General features: G+C 34.5%; 1 protein-coding gene across 2 annotated transcripts in view; it reads left to right on the forward strand.

Annotated features, from left to right (window-relative positions):
• The window catches only part of DBF4 (DBF4 zinc finger), a 32,220-nt gene extending 7,704 nt beyond the window's left edge, over positions 1 to 24,516 (forward strand). The window contains exons 3-12 of one of the 2 annotated variants that reach the window (XM_035020500.1): positions 1,130 to 1,309; positions 2,787 to 2,837; positions 3,323 to 3,392; positions 3,596 to 3,672; positions 12,767 to 12,803; positions 14,277 to 14,319; positions 17,655 to 17,783; positions 18,241 to 18,355; positions 21,184 to 21,308; positions 23,381 to 24,516. In XM_035020500.1, coding sequence (XP_034876391.1) covers positions 1,130 to 1,309; positions 2,787 to 2,837; positions 3,323 to 3,392; positions 3,596 to 3,672; positions 12,767 to 12,803; positions 14,277 to 14,319; positions 17,655 to 17,783; positions 18,241 to 18,355; positions 21,184 to 21,308; positions 23,381 to 24,365 — 1,812 coding nt within the window. In that variant the 3' untranslated portion in view covers positions 24,366 to 24,516. Of the gene's footprint in view, positions 1 to 1,129; positions 1,310 to 2,786; positions 2,838 to 3,322; positions 3,393 to 3,595; positions 3,673 to 12,766; positions 12,804 to 14,273; positions 14,320 to 17,654; positions 17,784 to 18,240; positions 18,356 to 21,183; positions 21,309 to 23,380 lie in introns of both variants that reach the window. The other variant, XM_035020499.1, reaches the window with a different exon arrangement.
• Positions 24,517 to 25,148: the final 632 nt, after the last annotated feature.

Raw genomic sequence — 25,148 nt, forward strand, 5'->3', positions numbered from 1 at the left:
GTAAATTGTGCATTTATATCCCTGCTGGCCCTTGTAAGCATTTAAGTTGGTAATCCCTGAAATAAATAAATGTGGATATCTTATTTACTGGTTGATGAAAATGCTGCTCATAAAAAAGGGAAGTAAAGATTTACACTTAACCAAGGGGCCCACTGGTATAAGCAAATTCTGCTTAATGCTTAGATGGAATTAATTCATTTGTTATATACTTTGCTTCATTTCTTTTTATTATTCCCCTTTATGTTGTGAGATACTACAGAAACTAAATATAGCTGTTTAAAATATTATAGAAATATTTCATTTATGAAAATAGTTACGATTACTAGTATTTATTTCTACTTTAATTTTCCTGCCCTTGGATGGGAATGATCTTTGATAACATTGACATCCGGTACTTGGGTTTATAAATTCAGGATTTAAGCAGTGGTTTTCAAACATTTTAGTAGGGAAATCATCTTTAGTCTTACACTCCAAGGGTAAGGGTCCCCTTCTTCTTGTTATAGTCTTATGGTAAGATCTTAACTGATTTTGAACTGTCCTGCCCTGTATAATAGCCATCAGGTACGTGTGGCTATTTAAATTTAATTAATACTAACTATATCGAAGAAAACTTAAAATTCACTTGCTCAGTCATATTAGTTACCTTTGTTACATTTTAAGAGCTGAGCAGCCACATGTGGCGAGTTGCTACCATATTGGACAATGCTGATAAAGAACATTAACCATTACATTAATTTCTACTGGACAGTAGTGCATTTAGAGCATGGACTTGAATCAGAATATCTGTATTCATATTCTGTTATTTACTACTCATGTAACCTCAACCAAGTCACTTTAATTTTCTTTTCCACAAAATGTGGATATTAGTAATATTAGTACCATGGTGTTGTTATATGGGTTAAATTAATCGGGATATATGAAGTACTTAAAAATAGTATTTAACATATGCTGGTTGTTATTGGAATGCCCATTGTACTTCCTCAGAACTCAGATTCAGAAGAACACAGTATAAAAACCACCAATTTTCAAAATATTGAAATGCATAAAATTGGTATTTTACATTGTACCTGAAATATGAAACAGTTTATGGTTTATATGGCTTATTTGAAAATACTTTGTTTTCCTTTAGCGAGTTGAAGAATTTCTCAGCAAAGATATCAGTTACCTTATTTCAAATAAAAAGGAAGCTAAATTTGCACAAACGTTGGGAAGAATTTCTCCTGTACCAAGTCCAGAATCTGCATATACTGCAGAAACCACTTCACCTCATCCCAGCCATGATGGAAGTTCATTTAAATCTCCAGATTCAGTAAGTCTCTTAAATGTGCTTTGAGACCTTCAGAAAGGCTGTAGCCTGAGGATCTCATGATTTTCAAGAGCAGACTGGCAGCAGAGTTCACTTAGGTAGAACAATATTTACATTATAGGTGGCTTTCCAATCGATAACGTTACTGTCCTATAGAAAGGTGATTTGTCTCCTAATACTTTGGGGTCATACTCTGCTAAAATAATATTTTTTGCCTTTGGGGATGGCTTTTATTTTTAAGAGTTATTTACAACTAAAAAGTAACAGCAAATCATTATTTAGAGTAGAAATGGAAACCTTTTCTTTGTTTCACAGCAGGAGTAAGCAAACTATGGCATGGGCCAAGTCCAGCCTGCCTGTTTTTTTTACAGCCTTTGGGTTAAGCATGGTTTTTACATCTTCAAATGCTTGGGCAAAAATTGAGACTATTTTATGACAAATTAAAATTCAGATATCAGTGTCCGTAAATGAAGTTTTATTGGAACACAGCCAGACCTGTTCATTTACATATTAACTGGTTGCTTTCCTGCTGTAAAGGAAGTACTGGATAGTTAGGACAGGTACTATATGGCCTGTAGAACCTAAAACATGTGCTATCTGGCCCTTTACGGAAAAAGTTTGCCAGCCCCTGTTTTAGGTACTGGTATCACATCTCTGTTACTCCATTGACAAGTTAGAAGATACAGTGAAGGATAAATTGGGGAGGGAGAAAAATAGAAATACATACAAGAAGAAAAGTCAAGGAAGGCTCATGTATTTTTTCACTTTAACGCTTTTTTGGAGGAATGAGATTATACACTAGTGACTAGTTCCAAATTAGTTGTTCCTCGCAGCATTTCAATTGCTTTTCCAGTGTTGTATTTAAAATGGGAAATACCAAAATATACATATGTATGTGTATATACAATTTACTCATATTCTCAAATTTTCATTTGAATGCAAAATTAGAATCTAAACTTGTTAATTATAGACAATTTACTATAGAACTGAACTTTGTTATCATTTAATTATTTAGTTGCTCTACCAAAAAAAGCAAACTTTTTTTTTTTTTTTTAAGATTTTATTTATTTATTTGAGACAGAATGAGAGAGAGAGAGAGAACACATGAGAAGGGGGAGGGTCAGAGGGAGAAGCAGGCTTCCCGTGGAGCAGGGAGCCCGACGTGGGGCTCGATCCTTGGGATCCCCTTGGGATCATGACCTGAGCCGAAGGCAGACGCTTAACGACTGAGCCACCCCAGGCGCCCAGAAGCAAACTTTTTAATAGATGTTATTACAAAGACCCAAAGGAAATCACCTTTTACTATACCTTATTGTGTTGATAGTCATTAAGACTTGTATAAATAAATTGTCTATTTTAAATTTTATATTAAAATTTATAGATTTTATCAATTTATTTTAGCTATTTTATATTTTTAAGTTTTTTTCCAATGAGGCACTGTGTTACAACTTTTTAATGTTTGAGCACATTTTTTTTGTAGGTGTGTTTGAGCAGAGGGAAATTATTAGTTGAAAAAGCTATCAAGGACCATGTAAGTATGAAATTTAAAAATTTACTATATATATTCTGTTAAGAACTCAAGTGGAAATGGAGATGTTCCTGAAATCTTCCTTTTCTCATTTTTAATAGGAAAAGCCTAAATATCAGCATGTATCTCATTTTACAAAGAACAGAATCTACTTTTCATGAAGAAATGTCTCCATCTTGTGGCCTTTTAAAATATTGCTGGAGATGTATGAAGTTTTTGGCATTTTTGTTTTTTAAATGAAATTTCTTGAAACTGTTAACTGTAAGACTACAGTTGCATTAATTGTCAAGCATATGGGAATATATTAAACAGGGTTAATTTATAAATTCCAAAAAGAAAAACTGATGTAGTGATTGCTATTTTAACTATATAGAGTCTGTTTTGAATACCTATCTCAGTGACATTAACCTTCAAATAATTTTTAAAATTTAGCTCATTTAAATTCATAATTTTCTAGAAAAACTCTTAAGCCTCTTTTTATTTTACAGGATTTTATTTCTTCAAATAGTATATTATCAAATGCCTTATCATGGGGAGTAAAAATTCTTCATATTGATGGTAAGGATGTTACCAGTTTTTTTGACAGTATTTGTTAAAAGTATTAATTTGTGCTCGTTCCTGATTTTACATAGGGAGAATTCTGATAGCAAGAGATACCTATAATGGTAATTCTTTCACCTAAATCTAGTATGAAGAAAATAGCAGTGTTTAACTCCAGAGGTAAAAATGCTAATCTTAAGCCTTTTTTTTTTTTAATGAAGACATTAGATACTACATTGAACAGAAGAAAAAAGAACTATATTTACTCAAGAAATCAAGCACTTCTGTAAGAGATGTGGTATGTTATTTTCCTTAACTTTTAAACTAATTAAAGAAAGTGATCAAGGTTGATTTTTTTTTTTTTTTAAATCTGTAAATTTTTCTTACCAAGTAGAAAGTATTACTTCCAGAATATCCTGAGGGTAAACCTTTGTGCTGTATTCATGCTTCCATTATTTGAATAAATTATCGTGTATCATTTAACTTTAGGATTTCCTCATGAGGTAAAAATTGTTCCTGGGAGGATGGCATAGTTTTATTTATTTTTTCTTCTTTGGTTGCTGCTGCTTTTAACCAGCTACTTTAGTTCATTCTGAAGGAAATCATAATTGGCTTATTGCATGAAAGCTTCTAATATGTATAATATACTTCTTTCAATTGCTGTAGATAGCATATTTATAAATTTTTATAAAATACTGGGTGAATATTCCTTAATTGAAGTAGGCTAAATACATATAAATTATCTTTATTGCACTTTACAGATTTTTTTGGACTGTATATAGAAATAAATTTATGAAAATGTAAACTCACAAGGACATTATGGTTTCAGAATACACCAGTATGTCATTTCTGTCTGTATACAGTGTATATAAATATATATTTGAAACAATTTTCGTGAGACATTGCTTATCCTTAATGTGATTCATGCCAGTATTTCTATAGTATTCTATTTCCATTTTTAAAAAAATACTAGCCACAGCTCTAAATTGATATTATATCTGCTAATAGGTCACAGTTCATAGTTTAAAATGTATTCAGGGGAGCACCTGGGTGGCTCAGTCAGTTGAGTGTCTGACTCTTGATTTTGGCTCAGGTCATGATGATCCCAGGGTTATAGGATTGAGCCCCATGTCATTCTCTGTGCTCAGCAGGGAGTCGGCTTGAGATTCTTTCTCTCTCCTCCTTTCCCTCTGCCCCTCCCCCTGCTCACATGTTCTCAAATCAATCTCTTTTTTTTATTATGTTAATCATACATTACATCATTAGTTTTTGATGTAGTGTTCCATGATTCATTGTTTGTGTATAACACCCAGTGCTCCATGCAGTACATACCCTCTTTAATACCCATCACCAGGCTAACCCATCCCCCCACCCCCCTCCCCTCTGGAACCCTCAGTTTGTTTCTTGGAGTCCATAGTCCATCATGGTTTGTCTCCCCCTCCGATTTCCCCCCCTTCATTTTTCCCTTCCTGCTATCTTCTTCCTTTTTTTTTTTTTTTTTAACATATAATGTATTATTTGTTTCAGAGGTACAGGTCTGTGATTCAACAGTCTTACACAATTCACAGTGCTCACCATAGCACATACCCTCCCAATGTCTTATCACCCAGCCACCCCATCCCTCCCACCCCCCACCACTCCAGCAGCCCTCAGTTTGTTTCCTGAGATTAAGAATTCCTCATATCAGTGAGGTCATATGATGTCTTTCTCTGATTGACTTATTTTGCTCAGCATAATACCCTCTAGTTCCATCCACGTTGTTGGAAATGGCAAGATTTCATTCCTTTTGATGGCTGCATAATATTCCATTGTATATATATACCACATCTTCTTTATCCATTCATCTGTTGATGGACATCTTGGCTCTTTCCACAGTTTGGCTGTTGTGGACATTGCTGCTATAAACATCAGGGTGCATGTGCCCCTCTGGATCACTACATTTGTATCTTTGGGGTAAATACCCAGTAGTGCAATTGCTGGGTTGTAGGGTAGCTCTATTTTCAACGTTTTGAGGAACCTCCATACTGTCTTCCAGAGTGGCTGCACCAGCTTGCATTCCCAACAGTGTGGGAGGGTTCCCCTTTCTCTACATCCTGGCCAACATCTGTCATTTCCTGACTTGTTAATTTTAGCCATTCTGACTGGCGTGAGGTAATATCTCATTGAGGTTTTGATTTGGATTTCCCTGATGCCGAGCGATGTTGAGCACTTTTTCATGTGTCTGTTGGCCATTTGGATGTCTTCTTTGGAAAAATGTCTGTTCATGTCTTCTGCCCATTTCTTGATTAGATCATTTGTTCTTTGGGTGTTGAGTTTAAGAAGTTCTTTATAGATTTTGGATACTAGCCCTTTATCTGATACGTCATTTGCGAATATCTTCTCCCATTCTGTCGGTTTTCTTTTGGTTTTGTTGACTGTTTCTTTTGCTGTGCAAAAGCTTATCTTGAAGTCCCAGTAGTTCATTTTTGCCCTTGCTTCGCTTGCCTTTGGTGATGTTTCTAGGAACAAGTTACTGCGGCTGAGGTCGAAGAGATTGCTGCCTGTGTTCTCCTTTAGGATTTTGATGGACTCCTGTCTCACATTTAGGTCTTTTATCTATTTTGAGTCTATTTTTGTGTGTGGTGTAAAGAAATGGTCCAGTTTCATTCTTCTGCACGTGGCTGTCCAATTTTCCCAACACCATTTGTTGAAGAGACTGTCTTTTTTCCATTGGACATTCTTTCCTGCTTTGTCAAAGATGAGTTGACCATAGAGTTGAGGGTCCATTTCTGGGCTCTCTATTCTGTTCCATTGATCTATGTGTCTGTTTTTGTGCCAGTACCATACTGTCTTGATGATGACAGCTTTGTAACAGAGCTGGAAGTCTGGAATTGTGATGCTGCCAGCTTTGCTTTTCTTTTTCAACATTCCTTTGGCTATTCGGGGTCTCTTCTGGTTCCATACAAGTTTTAGGATTATTTGTTCCATTTCTTTGAAAAAAGTGGATGGTATTTTGATAGGGATTGCATTGAATGTGTAGATTGCTCTAGGTAGCATTGACATCTTTACAATATTTGTTCTTCCAGTCCATGAGCATGGAACGTTAATCAGTCTTTTAAAAAAAAGTATTCAGGGAGGGGCAGCTGGGTGGCTCAGTCGATTAGGTGTCCAACTCTTGGTTTCGGCTCAGGTCATGATCTCAGGGTTGTGAGATTGAACCCCATGTCCAGATTCTGCTTGAGATTTTCCCCCCTCCCTCTCTATCCCCTTCTGTTCCTCCCCACACTGTGTGCTCTCTCTCTAAAATAAATAAAATCTCAAAAAAAAAAAAGGTATTCAGGAATATTTTGTTTACACATGCAACCATCAATATTCAACAGATACTCAGTCCTCTTAGGTGCCAGGCACTAGGAGTATTTGCCCTCATGAAACAAAAACAATGAGAAGTGTGATAAATAGCCGTGAAACAGATCTTACTTTTCTCTCAAAACCAAAAGGATCAGAATACCAAGTATCTCTGTAATCCAGGATGTATAACTGGTCAATTTGATTCTACTACTTGAAAATTTTATATCTGTAAAAAGAAAATTTTTTTTGGAAAGTTTCTGGTTTGTCAAGTACTAAAACATAAAACTCTTCAATAAAGATGCATTTGTGGGTCTTGAGTCTTGAATGGATATGTATAATTTTAAGCACACTAAAGGCATAAATTTTAAAACAGTAATTATATTTTCTTAAATACTCTTGTTAGCATTTATCTTTAAAAAAAATTGAATGAATGTATTTTGTTTCACTATTTAAAGTGCTTGGAGGTTTTTTTTTCTTATTTTACCTGAAACTGCGAGGATTTTTTGTGTATGTATACATGAGGAATGTTGGTCTTTTACTTTTTTTTCCTTTTTTTAAGATCTTATTTATTTATTTTGACAGAGAGCGAGAGAGGGAACACAAGCAAGGGGAGTGGGAAAGGGAGAAGCAGGCTTCCTGATGAGCTTGATCCCACTACTCTGGGATCATGACCTGATCCGAAGGCAGACGCTTAACGACTGAGCCACCCAGGCACCCCAGTCTTTTACTTTTTGATATCTTTGGTTTTAGTGTCAGGGTAATGCTGCTCTCATGAGATGCTGGGACGTATTTCCACTTATATTTTCTAGACAAGTTTTTGTGGAGTTGCTTTTATTTCTTAAGTTTTGATAGTATTTACCAGGAAGGTTATCTGGGCCCATAATTTTTTTTGTTGTTGGAAAATTCCCAACTATGAATTCAGTTTCTTTATTAGATAAAAGAAATTTAGGTTATTTATTTCTTATTGAGTGCACTTCGGTAGTTTGTGTTTTTCTTTTTTCTTTTCTTTTTTTTTTTTTTTTTAAGATTTTATTTTTTTTATTTATTCATGAGAGACAGAGAGAGACAGAGGCAGAGGGAGAAGCAGGCTCCCTGCAGAGCAGGGAGCCCGATGTGGGACTCGATCCCAGGACCCTGGGATCACGACCTGAGCCAAAGGCAGACGCTTAACCGACTGAGCCACCCAGGCGTCCCAATAGTTTGTGTTTTTCAAGGAATTTGTACTTGTTGTTTAAACTGTCAAATTGATGGTAAAAGTGTTTGTAATATTCCCTTATTAAGCTTTTAATGTTTAATGGAATCTGAATGATTTCTTTCATTCCTGAGATCATTATTCCTTTTTTTTCTCTTTGATCAGTTGGGCTAGAGTTTTATCAGTTTCATCTTTTCAAAGAACCAGCTCTACTGTAAATTCTTTCTTGAGCTCTGCTTTACTGCTATTCCACACATTTTATGTAAAACTTTATATATATGTGTGTGTGTGTCTATACACACACACACACACACTCTCACTCTTTCAGAGCACCTGTAGGTTCATAGCAAAATTGAGTAGAAGGCACAGATATTCCCATATACCCCTTGCCTTTCAGTATACACACAGCCTCCTCCACTGTCAACATCCTGTACCACAGTGGTACATTTGTTATAAATTGATGAATCTTTATTGACAAGTCATCCTCACTAAAGTCCATAGTTTACATTAGGGTTCACTCTTAGTGTTATACAGTGTGTAAGTTTACACAAATGAATAGTGCCATGTATTTGCCATCACAATATCCTACAGAATAGTTTCCATAAAAATGTTCCATGCTACATCTATTCATCCCTCCCTCCCTCACTTACTCTTAAAAACTGCTGATCCTTTTTCATAGTTTGGCCTTTTCCAGGTGTCATGTATTTGGAGCCATACAATATATAGGCTTTTCAGATTGTCTTCTTAAGTAAGTGATAGGCATTTAAAATTTCCCCATGTCTTTTCATGACTTGATAGCTTTTTTTTTTTTTTAATTGCTGAATGATTCCATTGTCTGGATTTGCCACAGCTTATCCACCTTCTGCAAGACATCTTGGCTGCTTCCAAGCTTTGACATTATGCGTATTTTACGTATATAAACATCCATGTGTAGGTTTTTGTGTGGACATTAGTTTTCAACACATTTGGATAAATACCAAGGAGCATGATTGCTGCATTATATGGTAAGAGTGTGTTTAGTTTGGTAAGAAGCTGCCAAACTGTCTTGCAAAATGGCTGTACTGTTTTGCATTTCCACCAGCAATGAATGAGCTGTTACTGATTTCTTTTTTAATTCTGTTATGGTCAGAACACATACTTCATGTGATTTCAGTTCTTTTAAGTTTGTCAAGATTTGTATTGTCCAGAATACAGTCTGTCTTTTTTTTAAGATTTTATTTATTTGAGAGAGAGCACACACATGTTGTGCAGGAAGAGGGGAGAGGAACAGACAGGGAGGGAGAGGGAAAGGGAGAGGATCTCAAGCAGACTCTGCACTGAGGGTGGAGCTCAACACGGGGCTTGATCTCACAACCCGGAGATCATGAACTAAGCCAAAACCAAGAGTCAGACACTTAACCCACTGAGCCACCCACGTGCCCCCAGAATATAGTCTGTCCATGTGCACTTAAAAACATATATTCTAAGGTTAATGGGTAGAATGTTCTATAGTTGTCAAATAGGTCAAATTGTATAGCTTTTCTGTATTCATACTGAATACATTCTTATTCTAGCCATTATGGAAAGAGAGGGGAGTATTGAAGTTGCCAAATACGTTGTGGGTTTGTGTATTTTTCCTTCTAGTTCTATCATAGTTTTTGATTTGTGTATTTTGAGCCTCCTTAGATGTGCACACATCTGATATTCTCTGTCTTCTTGGGGCATTGACCTTGTTATTATATAATGTCCCTCTGTCCCTGTTAGTATTCCTTGTTCTGAAGTCTCTGAATATACTATAGCCACTCCAGCTTCCCTTTTTTTTTTTTTTTAAGATTTTATTTATTTATTTGAGAGAGAGAGAATGAGAGAGAGCATATGAGAGGGGTTAGGGTCAGAGGGAGAAGCAGACTCCCTGCCGAGCAGGGAGCCAGATGCGGGACTCGATCCTGGGGCTCCAGGATCATGACCTGAGCCGAAGGCAGTCGCCTAACCAACTGAGCCACCCAGGCGCCCCAGCTTCCTTTTGATTAATGTTTACATGGTCTTTTTTATTCCTTCTACATTTAACATATCTATGTGTTTATTTTTAAAATGGATTTCTTATAGATAGTTAAAAGTTGTCTTTTTATCATATCTGGCGATCTCTATCTTTTAATTGGTATGTTGTAATGATTTACACTTAATAATTATTAGTATCATTTAATTTAGGCCTGCCAATATACTAATATTTTTCTTTTGGTGTTCTCTGCATTTTATTCCTCTGTTTTCTCCTTTTTCTGTTGCTTTTCAGATTTATCTATTGGCTTTTTGGCTATATCCATGTTTTTGTTTCAGTGGTTGCTTAGGTTAAACTATAACTATGTAACTTTTCACGGTCTATTTAGAATTAATATTTTATCTACTTCAAATAAAATGTAGAAGGCTTAAAACTTTTTGAGCCCTTTATCCTCCCCCACCAGTCTTTATGGTATAGTTATTTTTGTTACATTTTTATTTATTGAAAAACCCAAGAGCCAGTGTTAACCTTTTTCCTCGAAAAAGTCATGTAGAAGAGAATGTGAGAATGTCTTTATTTTGCCTTTATTCCTGCAAGATCTTTTCACTTGATACAAATTAGGAATAAAAAATTCTTTATTCTTTAGGTCAGTACTTTACAGGTGTTCTATAGCTATATTCTGGCTTCATGGATTTTGATGAAAAATCTGCAGTCATTAAATTGTTTTCTTTTTTTTTTTTTAAGATTTTATTTTACTTACTTGAGGGAGAGAGAGAGTGAGAGAGAGCACAAGAGGGGGTAGGGTCAGAGGGAGAAGCAGGTCCCTGCTGAGCTGAGAGCCCAATGCGGGACTCCATCCTGGGACTCTGGGATCATGACGTGAGCTGAAGGCAGCTGCTTAACCTGTTGAGCCATCCAGGCGCCCAAATTGTTGTTTTCTTATAAATAATGATCATTTTTCTCTATGTACTTAGAAGATTTTTAATTTATCTTTGGTTTTCAACAGTTTGGTTGTGATATGCCTCGGCATGGGTTACTTAGAGATTATTCTGTTTATTGTTCACTAAGCTTCTTAAAACTGTAAGTTTATGTTTGGAAAGTGGGCTATTTTGTTAAAAATCTTTTTCTTCACCATTCTTTTTTTTTCTATTTCTACATTTCCAATAATACTAATTTAGACCTTTTATATTAATTATAGCTAGAATACAAAGTACATATTGGGTCCCTGAGACACTGTTCATTTTTTTTCCCCATTCTTTTCTCTGTTCTTCTAATTAAAGATTTCATCAGTCTTCCAGCTCACTGACACTTCACTTTGTCATCTGTGTTCTGTTTTCAAGCCCATCTAGTTAATTGTGTATTTTAAATCATGTATTTTTCACTTGACTTCTATACTGGTCTTTGCTAGACTTCTACAGTTTTCCTTTTTTTATAGTTTTTCTGCTGAGAATTTGTATCTTTCCATCATTTTAAGTCTGTTTGCCCTTACCTTAGAGTCTTTTTCTGATAATTTTGACATCAGGAACATCTTGGGGTTGGCATCTGATTATCTTTTTCCCTCAAGAATTGATGATGGTTTTACTGGTTCTTAATAATGTCAAATAATTTTTGATTTATATTAAATATTCTAAATGTAATGTTTTATAGACTTCAGAGCTATTACAGTACTCTGGAGAGTGCTGATTTTGTTGCTGTCGTGATTGTTGTGTGTGTGTGTTGTGTGAGTCAAACTGTCAGTTCTATCTCAATTTCTTTACATGGCAGTTCCACTCTCAGTTTTGGTTTTCAAAGATCTGTATGTAGCTGTTTGTTCTGCACATGCATCATTTATAGGCTAGTCTAAGACTTGGGCCGTGGTTTAAATTTTAGTTCTATTTTCAAAGGCTTGAAATTAAGTCTAGCACTTACGTGAGTTTATATAGGGAATTAGGGATCCCCTTTTCCAGTTTGCTACTTTCTGCAGTTTCCCCTTCACGCTCCATCCCACAATGACCCTTTCCCTAGTTCTTCTGTTCAGAAAGTTAGGGCTCCTCAATTTTAGCTGCCTATGGTACCTACAACTGCAGTTTCATAACTAGGGTCCACCCTCAGTATAGAACTGTGGGAGAAAAGAAAGATATAATAGTCCATGGTTTCCCTTTGTACTCTTTGGACTACAGGAACCTCTTTCCTGTTTTGTTTTGTTTTGTTTTAGCCAGAAATATGTGATTTATATAGGAGTTTTAGCCACTGGCTCCACTACTTTCTGCCAGCTCTGTAATTAGAGGTTCATCCTTCAGGCAACATTGTGAGAAAAAGAGGATGGGAAATCTACCCTCTTAAAATTGGTTTCTCAGACTTTGACTTCCTTGTACAATATGCCTGCTTTTGCTTACTTTTTAGTCCTCATATAGTTGCTTATTGTATTTTTCCCAGAGTTTTAGTTGTAATCAGTGGGATTGTTTGACCATACTGGACATATTCCACCTGGACAGGAATCAACAGACTGTAATAAATATTTTAATAATTCCTTTGTTCAGTCTGTCACAAAAGTTTACTCAGTAAGGGCATAAAAATAACTTTAGGACTATTTTTAGATTATTTCATTAACTGTACCTTTTCCTTATTGGTTGATTTCTTTCTGTAGAGACAAAAACAATTATAGCCAGAATGCAAGGTATTTGCTGGGTGTATTGTAAAAGTGAGCTTGTATTGTGTTCATTTTTTGATTTCTTGGGTTGAGGTGATTTTTAAAAGCAAGTTTTTCTCTTTTTTCCCCCCACAAAACTATAGTAATCACCCTTCTTTTATGTTGTTCTTTTCCTATATGATTACCTTCAGGATAAAAATGAGCAGTTGCAGTTGCTGGTTTCATTGTACTTTCAAACCCAGTCTTTTCACCTTTTTTTTTTTTTTTAGGGGAAAAGAGTAGGTATTGGCACACAGAAAGCAAGAAGTAAGTATTTTGATATCCTTAATTGTATTTGATTTGCTTTTAGAAAATAGAACAGATCTTATAAAAATCCTCTGAAAAATCATGTAAACAACCCTGCAGGGAACGTGTTCAGGAGGTCTTAGTTTTTTTTAGACTATGGACCCCTGTGGGAGTCTGGTGAAGCTTATGGACCCCTTTTCAGAGTAATGTTTTTAAAAAACATGTAAAAAAATTACTAGATTACCGAGAAGTCAGTAAATGAAATTCAGTTGTCAGAAAATTTTTAATTATGAAATGGTGATATACTTGATTTTTTTACACATTTAAAACAAGTGCTAGCAGTGATTCTACTGTAATTTTGAAGTGGTGAGCATAAATGATGCCTTGAGATCTGTAATAACTAATATGATAATGAAGGTATTTCTTTCATTTGGTTTCAGAATTACAGGCACTGCTAATACCACTGTGATCCTGTTGCTTAAATGCATAACTAGAGGAAATGTTAAATTTCGGTTAGAGATCAGTGAAAATAAAAGTTGGATTTTTTTCCTGTTTTAGCTCATGATTCTTCTGAATTCTCTTCATAGATGCTTTGCAGGGAATCCCTTCATTTTTTTTTTTTTTTTTAATTTATTTATTAGAGAACGAGATAGAGCAGGAACACAAGCAGGGTGCGGGGGGGAGAGGGAGAAGCAGGCCTCCCGCCAAGCAGGGAGCCCGATGTGGGACTCGATCCCAGGACCCTGGGATCGTGACCTGAGCCGAAGGCAGACGCTTAACGACTGAGCCGCCCAGGTGCCCGGGAATCCCTTCATTTTAAGAATCTCAGAATGTAGACAGAATTTCTGTCATTTTGGAAATGGGCTGATTATTGTAAAATACCTCACCTGAGACTTAAAACTGAATTGAAATGAAAGGGATACTGGATACAGATGGTCCTTGACTTATGATGGTTTGACTTTAAATTTTTCACCTTTACAATGGTGCAGTACACATTCAGTAGAAACTGTACTTTGAATTTTGAATGTTGATCTTCTCCTGGGTGGGCAGTATGCCATATGAAACTCTCCTGACGCTGGGCAGCAACAATGAGCTGCAGCTCCCTTTCAGTCACGTGGTCACAAGGGTAAACAACCAATATACCTAAAACCATTCTGTTTTTCACTTTTAGTACAGTATTCAACAAATTACATCACATATTCAACATTTTTTACTATAAAATGGGCTTTGTGTTCAATAATTTTGCCCAACTATAGGCTAATATAAGTGTGCTGAGCATGTTTTAAGGTAGGCTAGAGCTAAGCTGTGATGTTTGATAGGTTAGGTGTATTTAATGGATTTTGCAACTTACGATGTTTTCAACTTACAATGGGTTTATCGACGTGTAACCCTAATTGTAAATTGAGGAAGATCTGTACATAGTTTGGTGGGATTTTTTTTTAATTTCATGGATTTGTACATATCTAATAATATGTTTTGTATGTTCTCAAGCAGGTAGACTCCAAAAACCTTTTGTAAAGGTGGAAGATATGAGCCAGTAAGTATCTTAAGTTCAATTGGTAATTTAAATGTAATATTAAAAGAGAAAATCTAATTAGCTATCTCCACTAATACTATTAGGTCTCTTTATGTTAGATTTATATTATACTAATACGCAGGTGGCACAAGTTGCAGAAAGTAGCATTAATTAATTTTTGCTCAAAAATTAAGCAACTTTTAGCTTAATTTAGTTTCAGTATTGCTATAGGTGATAATTCCTTGAAATATCTACTTTAGAGCAATCATGAGACCAACTCATTTTTGTAGTATTTCAAATAACCATTCACTAGCTAAATGGAATACCATATGAGTAAAACTACTACTTAAAGATTGCTTCTACTTTGTGAAATATATTAGTAGGTACTATTTGGAAGTACAAAATTTGAGTATAACATTTAATTTAGTATTTTTCCTGAACTTACTCTGAAGGTTTATAGGGTAATCTTAAGACTACAGATACAAGTAAATTAATTTGGCATGGAAGAATTCAGTAACTTTTTCTTGACATTCTTCCTTTAGACATGTGTGATTAATTCTTTTGAGTACTCACTGAAGTGACAAAGATGTATTGAATGCTTCTTTTTATGAAATGTATTATTATGAAAAAAATTGCAGTTCAAAATTAGGCCTAGAGAAGGCGCCAATATATGGAAAGACATCCAACGTCATGGATTGGAAGACTTCATATTGCTAAGATGTCAGTACTGCCCAAAGTGATCTACAGATTCAGAGCAATCCCTGTCAAAATCCCAATGACTTTTTTTGCAGAAGGGGAGAAATCCATCCTAAAATTCATACCAAATCGCAAGGGACCACAAACGCCCAAAGCAATCCTGAAAGGAAAAACAAAGTTGAAGATCTAAACTTTCCTGATTTCAGAATTTACTAAAAGCTTCAGTAATCACAACAGCTTGTTAACAACATAAAGACAGATGTGTAGACCAATGGAAAAGAATAAATAGCTAAGAAATAAATCTTTATATTTAGGTCAAATGACTGTTGACAAGGATATCAAGATCATTCGGTGGGGAATGGACAGTCTGTCTTCAGCAAATGGTATTGGGAAAACTACATATCCACATGCAGAAAAATGAAGTTGGACCATTATTTTATACCATGTATAAAATTAACTCAAAATAGATGAAAGACTTAAAACCATAAAACTCTTGGAAGGAATCAAGGGAAAAGCTTTATGACAATGGATTTTGCAGTGATTTCTTGGATATGACATCAAAAGCACAGGCAACAAAATTATAAATTTGTGTGCACAACAGAGTGAAATGGGATGGAACCATGGAATGGGAGAAGATATTTGTAAATCACATATATCTAATAAAGTGTAATACGTGAGGGAGCTTGGGAAGATGTTGGACTGGGAGGACCCTAAGCTCACCCTTTCCCTTGTTTACAACTAGTTAGCACTTGCATCCAAATAAACTAGAAAATGATGTGAAGATTGGCAGAACAAACTTAACAACTATGTAGAGAAGAGGCTGCATCTGAGAGCTTAGGAAGGGCAGAGATGGTGATTGGGAGCTGTCTGCAGGAGGGAGAGAGTTGTAGGCTATGGCTCAGAGGTGAAAGCACCAGGTAGCCCACTAAGGGAAGGTAAATCCCCATGTCTGGCTTTGAAAACCAGAGGGATGAAATCCCTAACTTTGTATAACCAGTCAGGCTTGGATTCTGGAGCCTTAAAAGTCTGCTGACTCAGCACTGGGTGAGCTGGGAGGGCAAATGATAGCTGGGTCCCTACCCTTAAAGGGACAGCAGCCTATATGGAGAGGCAACATGGAAGCTATAGCTTGAACAGTGCCTGGGGCAAACAGGAACAGCCCTGGGTGATGTAGGGGATTGTTGAATTACTGTTTTATAAACACCTGGAACTGATATAATACTGTATGTCAACTATACTGGAACTCAAAAATCTGATTTTTAAAAAAAAATACAAAGTCAACAGAAAGTCAGATTATCAGGTTTTTTGTTTTTTGTTTTGTTTTTTTGTTTTTTGTTTTGTTTTTAAGATTTATTTGAGAGCACCCTTGTGCACTTGAGTATGGAAAAGAGCAGAGGGAGAGAATCTTCAGGCAAACACCCCGCTGTTCACCTCGGTGCTCTATCTCAAGACTCATGAGATCATGACCAGAGCCAAAACCAAGAGTCGGATGCTTAACTGACTGAGCCACCTGGGCACCCCTCAATTTATCAGATTTAAAAAATGGTTACAGGACTTGACATTTCTTCAGAGATGTACAGATTGCCAATAAACACATGAAAAGATGTTCACCATCACTAATCATCACAGAAATGCCAGTCAAAACCACCTTGAGATATCTATCACCTCACACCGATTAGGATGGCTGTTACAAACAAACAGAAAACCCCTAGAATAATAGGTATTGGCAAGGAATTGGAGAAATTGGAGCTCTTGTGCACTCTTGGTGGGATTGTAAAATAACTGCAACTACTGTGGAAAGCAGTGTGGAGGTTCTTCATGAAATTGGAACTATGATATGATCTCACAGTTTCACTTCTGGTAATTTTTCCAAAATAATTGAAAGCAGGGTCTTGAAGAGATGCTTGCACAATGCATATTGGTAACAGCACTATTTACAGTAGCCCAGTGGTAGAAGCAGTCCATATGTCCATCAATAGATAAATGGATTATGTGGTATATACATAAAATGGAGTATTATTCAACCTTAAAAAAAGGAATGAAATTCTGACAAATGCTCTTCAACATGGATGAACCTCGAGGACATTATGCTGAGTGAAATAAGAGGAAAAATACTGCAAGATTCCAGTTGATGAAGTACTTAGAGTAGTCAGATTGATAAAGTAGAGTGATGGTTGTCAGGGGTGGGCAGAGAAGGGAGAATGGGGAGTTATTGTTTAATGGGCACAGAGTTTTTGTTTTGAAAAATGAAAAGGGTTCTGGAGATGGATGATCTTAATGGTTGGAAAACACTGAATGTTCTTAATGCAGCTGAACTATATTCCTAAAAATGGTTAAAAATGGCACCTGGCTGTTTCATTTGGTAGAGCATGTGACTCTTGATGTCAGTTTTGGAGTTCAAGCCCCATTTTGGGCATAGAGATTACTTAAAAAAAAAAAGTTTAATATAGTAAATTTTGTGGGTATTTTACCATAATTAAAAAAAAGATATTTATGTTAAACAAAAAGATACTAGGTCTAGAAATTGGGAAAGGAAGCCTAACTGATTTCTATTATTTATTTTAGATTCCAGATGAATTCCATGATTTGAACTATAAGATTTCAGTTGTATTTTTTTCATCATAAAGAATCTCATGTATTTGTCTTTTTATTTTTTTTAGACTTTATAGACCATTTTATCTTCAGCTGACCAATATGCCTTTTATAAATTATTCTATTCAGAAGCCCTCCAGTCCATTTGATGTAGATAAGCCATCTAGCATCCAAAAGCAAACTCAGGTTAAACTAAGGTTTGTTTAACCTTCAAGTAATATTTTCTTTTTAAGCAAACGTTTAAAATAATTCATTAAATGCTATGGTGGATGGGTGTGTGTGTGTGTGTGTGTGTGTGTGATCACTGTTACAGTTTTCCCACCTGTATATTTTTAATGCTGGATTAGAAGTCTGAATCTTTCCTAAGTATGTCACAGTAGGTATGTTGGGATCAATAGATTAAGGTTGAGGAGTGGCTTGCAAATATTTACAAGTAATTAAAATGTGTTATTTCTCCTAAGTGATCTGAAATATTCTCCAGAAAAATAACTACATTTTTAGTTTGCTTCTCAATTTCTTAAAAAGAAATATACTTAAAAGTATTTGTTGATATAAACATCTGTGGAGATAATGGCAGATTGATAGGTGAGGACTGTACATTTTATAAATTCTTAATATTTAGCAATTAATTCTTTTATCATATATTTCTATCAGAATCCAAACGGATGGCAATAAATGTGGTGGCATCCCAATTCAACTCCAATTGAAAGAGAAGAAAAAAAAAGGATATTGTGAATGTTGCCTGCAGAAATATGATGATCTTGAAGCTGTAAATATGATTTTATATTTAGGGGGTTGATATTTCTAAGTAAATATGAATATTTACTATGTAAGTTTTAGCTTGATTTTCTGATTGTGGCTTACAACTTGATAATGACTAAATAGTAAATATTTCTTTTTGATAGAATTATCTTAATTTTTAGGAACCCAAGGTGGGAAAATGTTTATTGAAAACTAAATTTTATTCATTCATTCAGCAAATTTTTATCAAGTACCTGTGTTGTACCAATCACTGAACAAACAGCAATGAACAAAAGAGGCCAATTCCCTACCTTTATGAAAATTACATTCTATGAAAGGGGAGAAGAGATATGTAACCAGGTAGTAAGAAAATAATTAAGTATATGTAGAGAACATTAGATCACTTCATTAAGAAACTGTAAAGCAGGAATGGGGGGTGTAGATATTTATTTAGACAAGGAATAGCTAACTGATAAAGTGATATTTGAATAGAAACCTAGGAAGTGAGGGAACATGACTTGTGGATATTGAAATAGCATTGCAAAAGTGCTAAATTAAACTGATTGTTGGGATTGAAGAAACCATTCAGCTAATGGTGGTGGCCTGATGGAAGTGATGAGACTTGGTCATATTGTGGATATAATTTAAAAGTGGGGCAAAGAGGCTTTGCCAGTGGATTGGAAGTTGGGAGTGAGTAGAAGATGCTTCAGGCCTGAGCAATTAAAAAATAGGCATATGCTCTACTAACGGTAGGATGAGAAGAAAGTAGAGATTACTCTTTGAAGTAGCAGAAAGAGAAATAGAATAGTTGGAAGGGGACATTCAATGAAGATACAGTTTTGAAGATGGGAACTATTTATGGTTTGTAAAGTGATAAAACAAAAACAAAAAACAAGAGCTTTGGATCTGTGCTGCCCAGGTTTGAATCCTGGGTTCCTGTTTGTGTGACCTTGGACAGTGGCAGGCTCTGTGCTTATTAAATTTTAGCTGTTATTATTTGAGTTAATTTCAGTAGAGACGTATGTTTCAGTGCTTGGTTTCAGTTTGTAGAAGATGGTGGGGAAGTTAAGGAGAAAGAATAATATTTATAAATACCTAAGAAATAAACTATCTCTCTTTAGACTCTAAGTTGGATTGTTTTATAAGTCAAAGTATATTAGTGTTTTTTATTAATTTATTGTGTTTTGTTTATATAATAAAGGAGCTAAAACTATCCAAATATTTCCCCTTCCCAAAAGTCATTTGACATTTAAATTATAGATTCATCCCCAAATTTTACTTTACTCTTGCTACAATAGAATAATTTATAATGAATGTTTTCCTTAATATCAATTTGTAATCTAATTTAATGCTCAGAGAATGTTGGAACTAAAAAATGAAAACCTTGGTCACTGATTGACACAAGGAAGGAAAATTAGTAGTAGATGTTGGGATTGATATTTTAAAATCATTTTTTATTACATTCTTTTAATCTATGTTTCTTAGTCTCTGAGAATAAAATATTCTTTTGTTTTTTGAATCTTAGATTTCACAGTGCTTCATTTCCACCTGTATCAAGGCATTCATTTAGCAAATTGGATTACTGGAGATTAAGCAACAACAAACAAGGCAGACATATTCTGTTCCCTTAGATATCTTACGGTTCAACAGAGGAGACAGATACAAAACAATGCATTTACAAGTAGGATAGTGATAGTGTCACAAAAGTAGAATGTACAGTACAATGGTAATAATGAGAGGGTACTTAAGGTAGGACGAGAGACATAGAAAACTCAATGGAGAAAGTAACATTTAAGGCAAGACATAAAAAAGGATGTATGATAAGAAGCGGGTGGAGGTAGGGGGCAACTACACAAAAGTTGGAGATTTCTCCAGAAGAACATGTATAAATGGAATCTGAACTTAGAAAGTTAATGTTTCTTTTTAAATTTAATTATTTCTCATTTATTAAAATTACTGGGCATAGATAATTTGTATGTGGTAAATTTTGCAAGTAAGGAAGTAATAGTCCAGAATACTATTTTTTGTGATCACTGGAGAATTCAGTTTTTGGAAATAAATCAAATCATCAAAAGTTACATGAAACTAGAGAAACAGAAATGAGATTCTTGCGTGATCATCCTGGTACAGCCTTCTAGGTGCAGTTCCCTGATCAGCTGACAAGTAATAGAATTAGCCTGGGGAGTCCACCTATTTAGCAGGAACTTTATTTCTTTTGAGTTTTATCCCAGTACACTGAGCTTGTTTACTTTTGTTCTTCACCACTCTTAGACTGAATAACTGTCAACTAGTTCAATTTTTTTAAAAAAAGAAAGACTGAGAATAACTTCTATATTCTCCGTTATAAGCATTGGGTAATTGAGATCATTTATTTGCTCATTCTCAAATGTGTTTCTCAATAATGAATTTTTTCTTTTTTTTTTACTTCACAGCATTCATTGTACTTCATTTTTTTGTAATCTGCCTTCTGGATTCTTGTTTTGGAATCTTATATGTTAAACTATAACATTTCATTTATTTAATATTTTATAAGACCTACCATATTTATTTAGTGGTAATTGTATAAAGATAAAGAGGAAGATTTTCTCAATATTAGCATACTGTAAATGTTAAATGTTACGTTGTATTTCTCTTATCTTCATTTCCTGATGTAGTTCATTCGTTGTCAGTTCCATTTAAACCACAAATTTATTTTACTTAACATCCTTTGAAGTTGTAGTAAAGGATATTTGGAGTAATTATTAGAAACCTAATTTTGGGGGCATGAAAATATTAGAAAACTTTTTTAAAAAGGAATCTCTTGGTTGAAGAATATATAATTACATGATTTTATGTGCTTTTTTGTTTTTGTTTCAGCATCTTCTAAGTGAGCAACACAGAAACTTTGCACAGAGTAATCACTATCAAGTTGTTGATGATATTGTATCTAAGTTAATTTTTGATTTTGTGGAATATGAAAGGGACATGCCTAAAAAGAAAAGGTAATTTATCAGCCTAAGTTTTAAATTTTACCAGAATTTTAAACAATTTCATTAAACTAAAAATAAATCCAAAGTTTTGTTCCTAGAAGGAATATATATTTTTAGAATGTATATTTGGTTAAGAACTTACTACTTCTTTTCTCTCCACTCTCACCCCCTCTCCACTACCAAAAGTGCTTACTTTAAGATTACTATTAAGGTCTTCATCTTAACGTTATAGTCTAGAAGAGGAGTTAGCAAATTTTTTATTAAAAACAAGACAGTAGGTATTTTAGGTTTTGTGAACCATAACAATATCTGTTTGAGCTACTTAGCTTTGTCATTGTACAATGAAAGCAGCTACGGACAATATGTAAATGAATGGGTGTGGCTGTGTTCCAATAAAACTTTAGATTTGGTCCATGTGCTATATAGTTTATCAACCTCTGGTCTAGGGCTGTAAAGTTTACCATTTACTTGGACTAAAAAAGTAGAATTTTTAGTTAATCTTCAGGAGTTTAAATAAACCTTCCTTCACTTAACCTCCATTAAGTCGTCTTTACACTTTCACTGAATACTTTTGCTTAAATTCTACTTGCCAGTAATACATACTAATGGTACTGACAGGACTTTTAAATGTGAATACAGTGCTGTTCATTGACAGTTTACTGCACATTGACTAAATGATCCTGGTTAGATTGTTCCCATAAATCCAAAATAAAAAAAAAAATCTTTGAAATGCTAAAATTGATGATAAATCATTAGGTTATTCAGTCCTTATATCTGTTTTTAGACTAATCTTGAGGCATAAAGACTAGAAAATAGGATACCAAGGTATAGCTTCTGAAAATTAACTGGAAAGTCTTTTGACTGTATCTAGGTAGAACAGTTTCTAAACTTCTTATTTCTGTAACATTCAGAATGGTTGTTCTTGACTGACTTAATACAATATTTGGAGAGGAGGCATATTTTCAACTATTAAAACTATATAGGCTACTGTAAGAATTTAGAATTCCCCAAAAATTTAATCTGCAGCAAAATTCTGAACTAGTACTTAATATATAAGTTGGTTTTTCCTTAATTATATTATCTGCACAATTTTTATCTGTGTACAAGTCAACTAAGCATCTCTAGGCATTGAAAGAGAGAGACGGCAGTGTTGGACTAGTATTTTCATATTTTTAATACTCCATTTGTTCAAGAGGAATCTTTTTTTTTTTTTTTAATTTTATTTATTTATTTGAGACAGAGAGAATGAGAGACAGAGAGCATGAGAGGGAGGAGGGTCAGAGGGAGAAGCAGACTCCCTGCCGAGCAGGGAGCCCGATGCGGGACTCGATCCCGGGACTCCAGGATCATGACCTGAGCCGAAGGCAGTCGCTTAACCAACTGAGCCACCCAGGCGCCCGTTCAAGAGGAATCTTAAGTGAAAGTATAAACTAAATATACAAGTGTCCATGCTGGTTTTGAAAGGGCAGACTGAATTCTATATTCCTATAGTGTTAATCTGTGACATGTATAACATAAAACATCAGTAGTGAGCTGGTAATATATAATTTAGGATTGTGCAATACAAACTGATGTTCCAAGGATATTAAGAGATCCATGAAGAGGTTTTCAGGTCAAATACTTGTGTGAAACTTCAGGATTACTATTTTGTCTAAATACTCATTTTTTACATTGTTAAGCAAAATGAGACAATATTAATGTAAATGAAAGCTTAGAAGTTAGGATATTTTTCAGGATAATGAAAACAAAATTGGGTGCAAAACCAAATCCCTTTACTCTCATCTTTCTTTGAGTTATATGGTTGAAGTAGTTTTAAACACCATATTTAAGATAGTGGTTACCTCTGGGAGGAAGGGGAAGAATATGGATGAGAATAGGGGGTACACTAGAGTTTTCAGCTGTGTCTGTAAAGTTTTATTATGAAAAACATCTGAATATATTTAGCTGTTAAGATTTTAGTATTTTTGTAATATTTTCTAAGTTAAATTTAAATTTCATAAATAGTTTTAAAAGATTATTAATTTGACTTTAAACTACTTAGGTATTTTTATAGCCATTTCATGTTTTCTTTTTGTTTTATAAAGAATAAAATACAGTATTGGATCACTTTCTCCTATTACTGCAAGTGTCCTGAAAAAGTCTGAACCAAAAGAAAAGCTAGGATTGCAGCGTATTCCTCAGAAAGATTTCAAGGAAAATAATGTACAGGTAATTGAGCAGCATTTCCTGTATAAAGAAATCCAGGAACCTGAACAGAAGTTTCTGTTTATTTCAGAATGCATCCCCTACCCTTCAAGTGAATTGAGAGGACTTGAGAAAGTAACTAGTAAATGTTCCGTGTCAAATCCAGCTGAAAATGACATAAAACAAAATTTTACACATCTACCTCTGCATAAAAATAAACAGGAATGCATCCTTGACGTTTCTGAACATAAATTAATGACAAATGAAAGTGACTTAGAAGAACTAAGGGTAGATCATTGTCCATGTAGGCTACAGACATCTGTACAAGTTTCTAACGTCAGTATGGATAATATTGCATCTCAACCAAAACCAAAGTCAGATATTGTGCTTTTTCCAGCAAAGGATCTGAAGAAAAAGGACCTTCATTCAATATTTGGTCATGATTCTGGTCTGTTAGCAATAAACAGTTCACAGGAGCACGGAACAATTCAGACAAAGACTCCATCCCGAAGTCCCCCTGAGGAACCCAATGAATGTGACTTTAACAATATGGATGGTTTACCTTCTGGTACGATCCATCGGAAAGTGAAAATATTATTAGGAAGAAATAAAAAAGAAAATCTGGAACCAAATGTGGAATTAGATAAGAAAAGAACTGAATTTCTTATTACACAAGAAGGAAACAGGATTTGTAGTTCCCCAGTACAATCTCTACTAGACTTGTTTCAGACTAGTGAAGAGAAGTCAGAATTTCTGGGTTTCACAAGCTATACCGAAAACAGCGGTATATGTGATGTTTTAGATATTTGGGAAGAAGAAAATTCAAATAATTTGTTGTCAGTGTTTTTCTCTTCCCCTTCAACTTCTACATTTACTGGCTTTTAGACTTAAAAATAAATACCTTCCAGAAGTGATGAAGATCATATTCTTGAAATTTTTATAAATATGTATGGAAATAGTTTTTTTTTTTTTTGCCAACTTTGTTTACAGAACCAAGTGTAAATATTAATAAAGGTGATGTTTGCATTTTTCTACAGAATTGGATACTTATTATAGAAAAATCATAAAATAAACTTGTGGCTCATTTTACATACTATGTTTTAGGAATTATGAATAATTGTTTTATGTCACTGAAAACTAATTTCAAGTGAAATTTTGGGAATATCAATATTTAACATAAATTTAGACAGTCTAGTTCTTTCTAAAGTCTATTAATAAAATAGATTACCATGATAACATGAGAATATTGCTTTTAAAAATCTGATTTTCATACTAAAGGAAAAAATATTAATTTTTGTGTTTAGGTTCTGGAAATCATTAGTACTTGATATTTGACCTAGTTGGACCATACTGGTGTGTTGGCACTGAGGAGTTAGGTTATTTGCAGGGGTAAATAGAAGCCATGAAAGAAAAACTTAACCAGAATCCTACATGGAATAAAACAATTTTTCCAATGTTCTTAATTATTTACCTTTAGAAATAAAGTCTTCCAAAAATGACTTATTATCCCCTAATTTGGTGTCAGGAAATGAAAGAAGGAGGATGGCATTGAACTCTAAATAAAAGTATTGAAACATGTGAATACTGCCTTTGATCAGGCACTTGGCAACTCAATAATTTAGAAAAGAGTATTCAAATATAAGAAAGATTCCAACTGTTATCTTTAGT

Source organism: Mirounga leonina, unplaced genomic scaffold, assembly GCF_011800145.1.
Source record: "Mirounga leonina isolate KUSES-001 unplaced genomic scaffold, KU_Mleo_1.0 Mir_174, whole genome shotgun sequence".
Taxonomy (NCBI): domain Eukaryota; kingdom Metazoa; phylum Chordata; class Mammalia; order Carnivora; family Phocidae; genus Mirounga; species Mirounga leonina.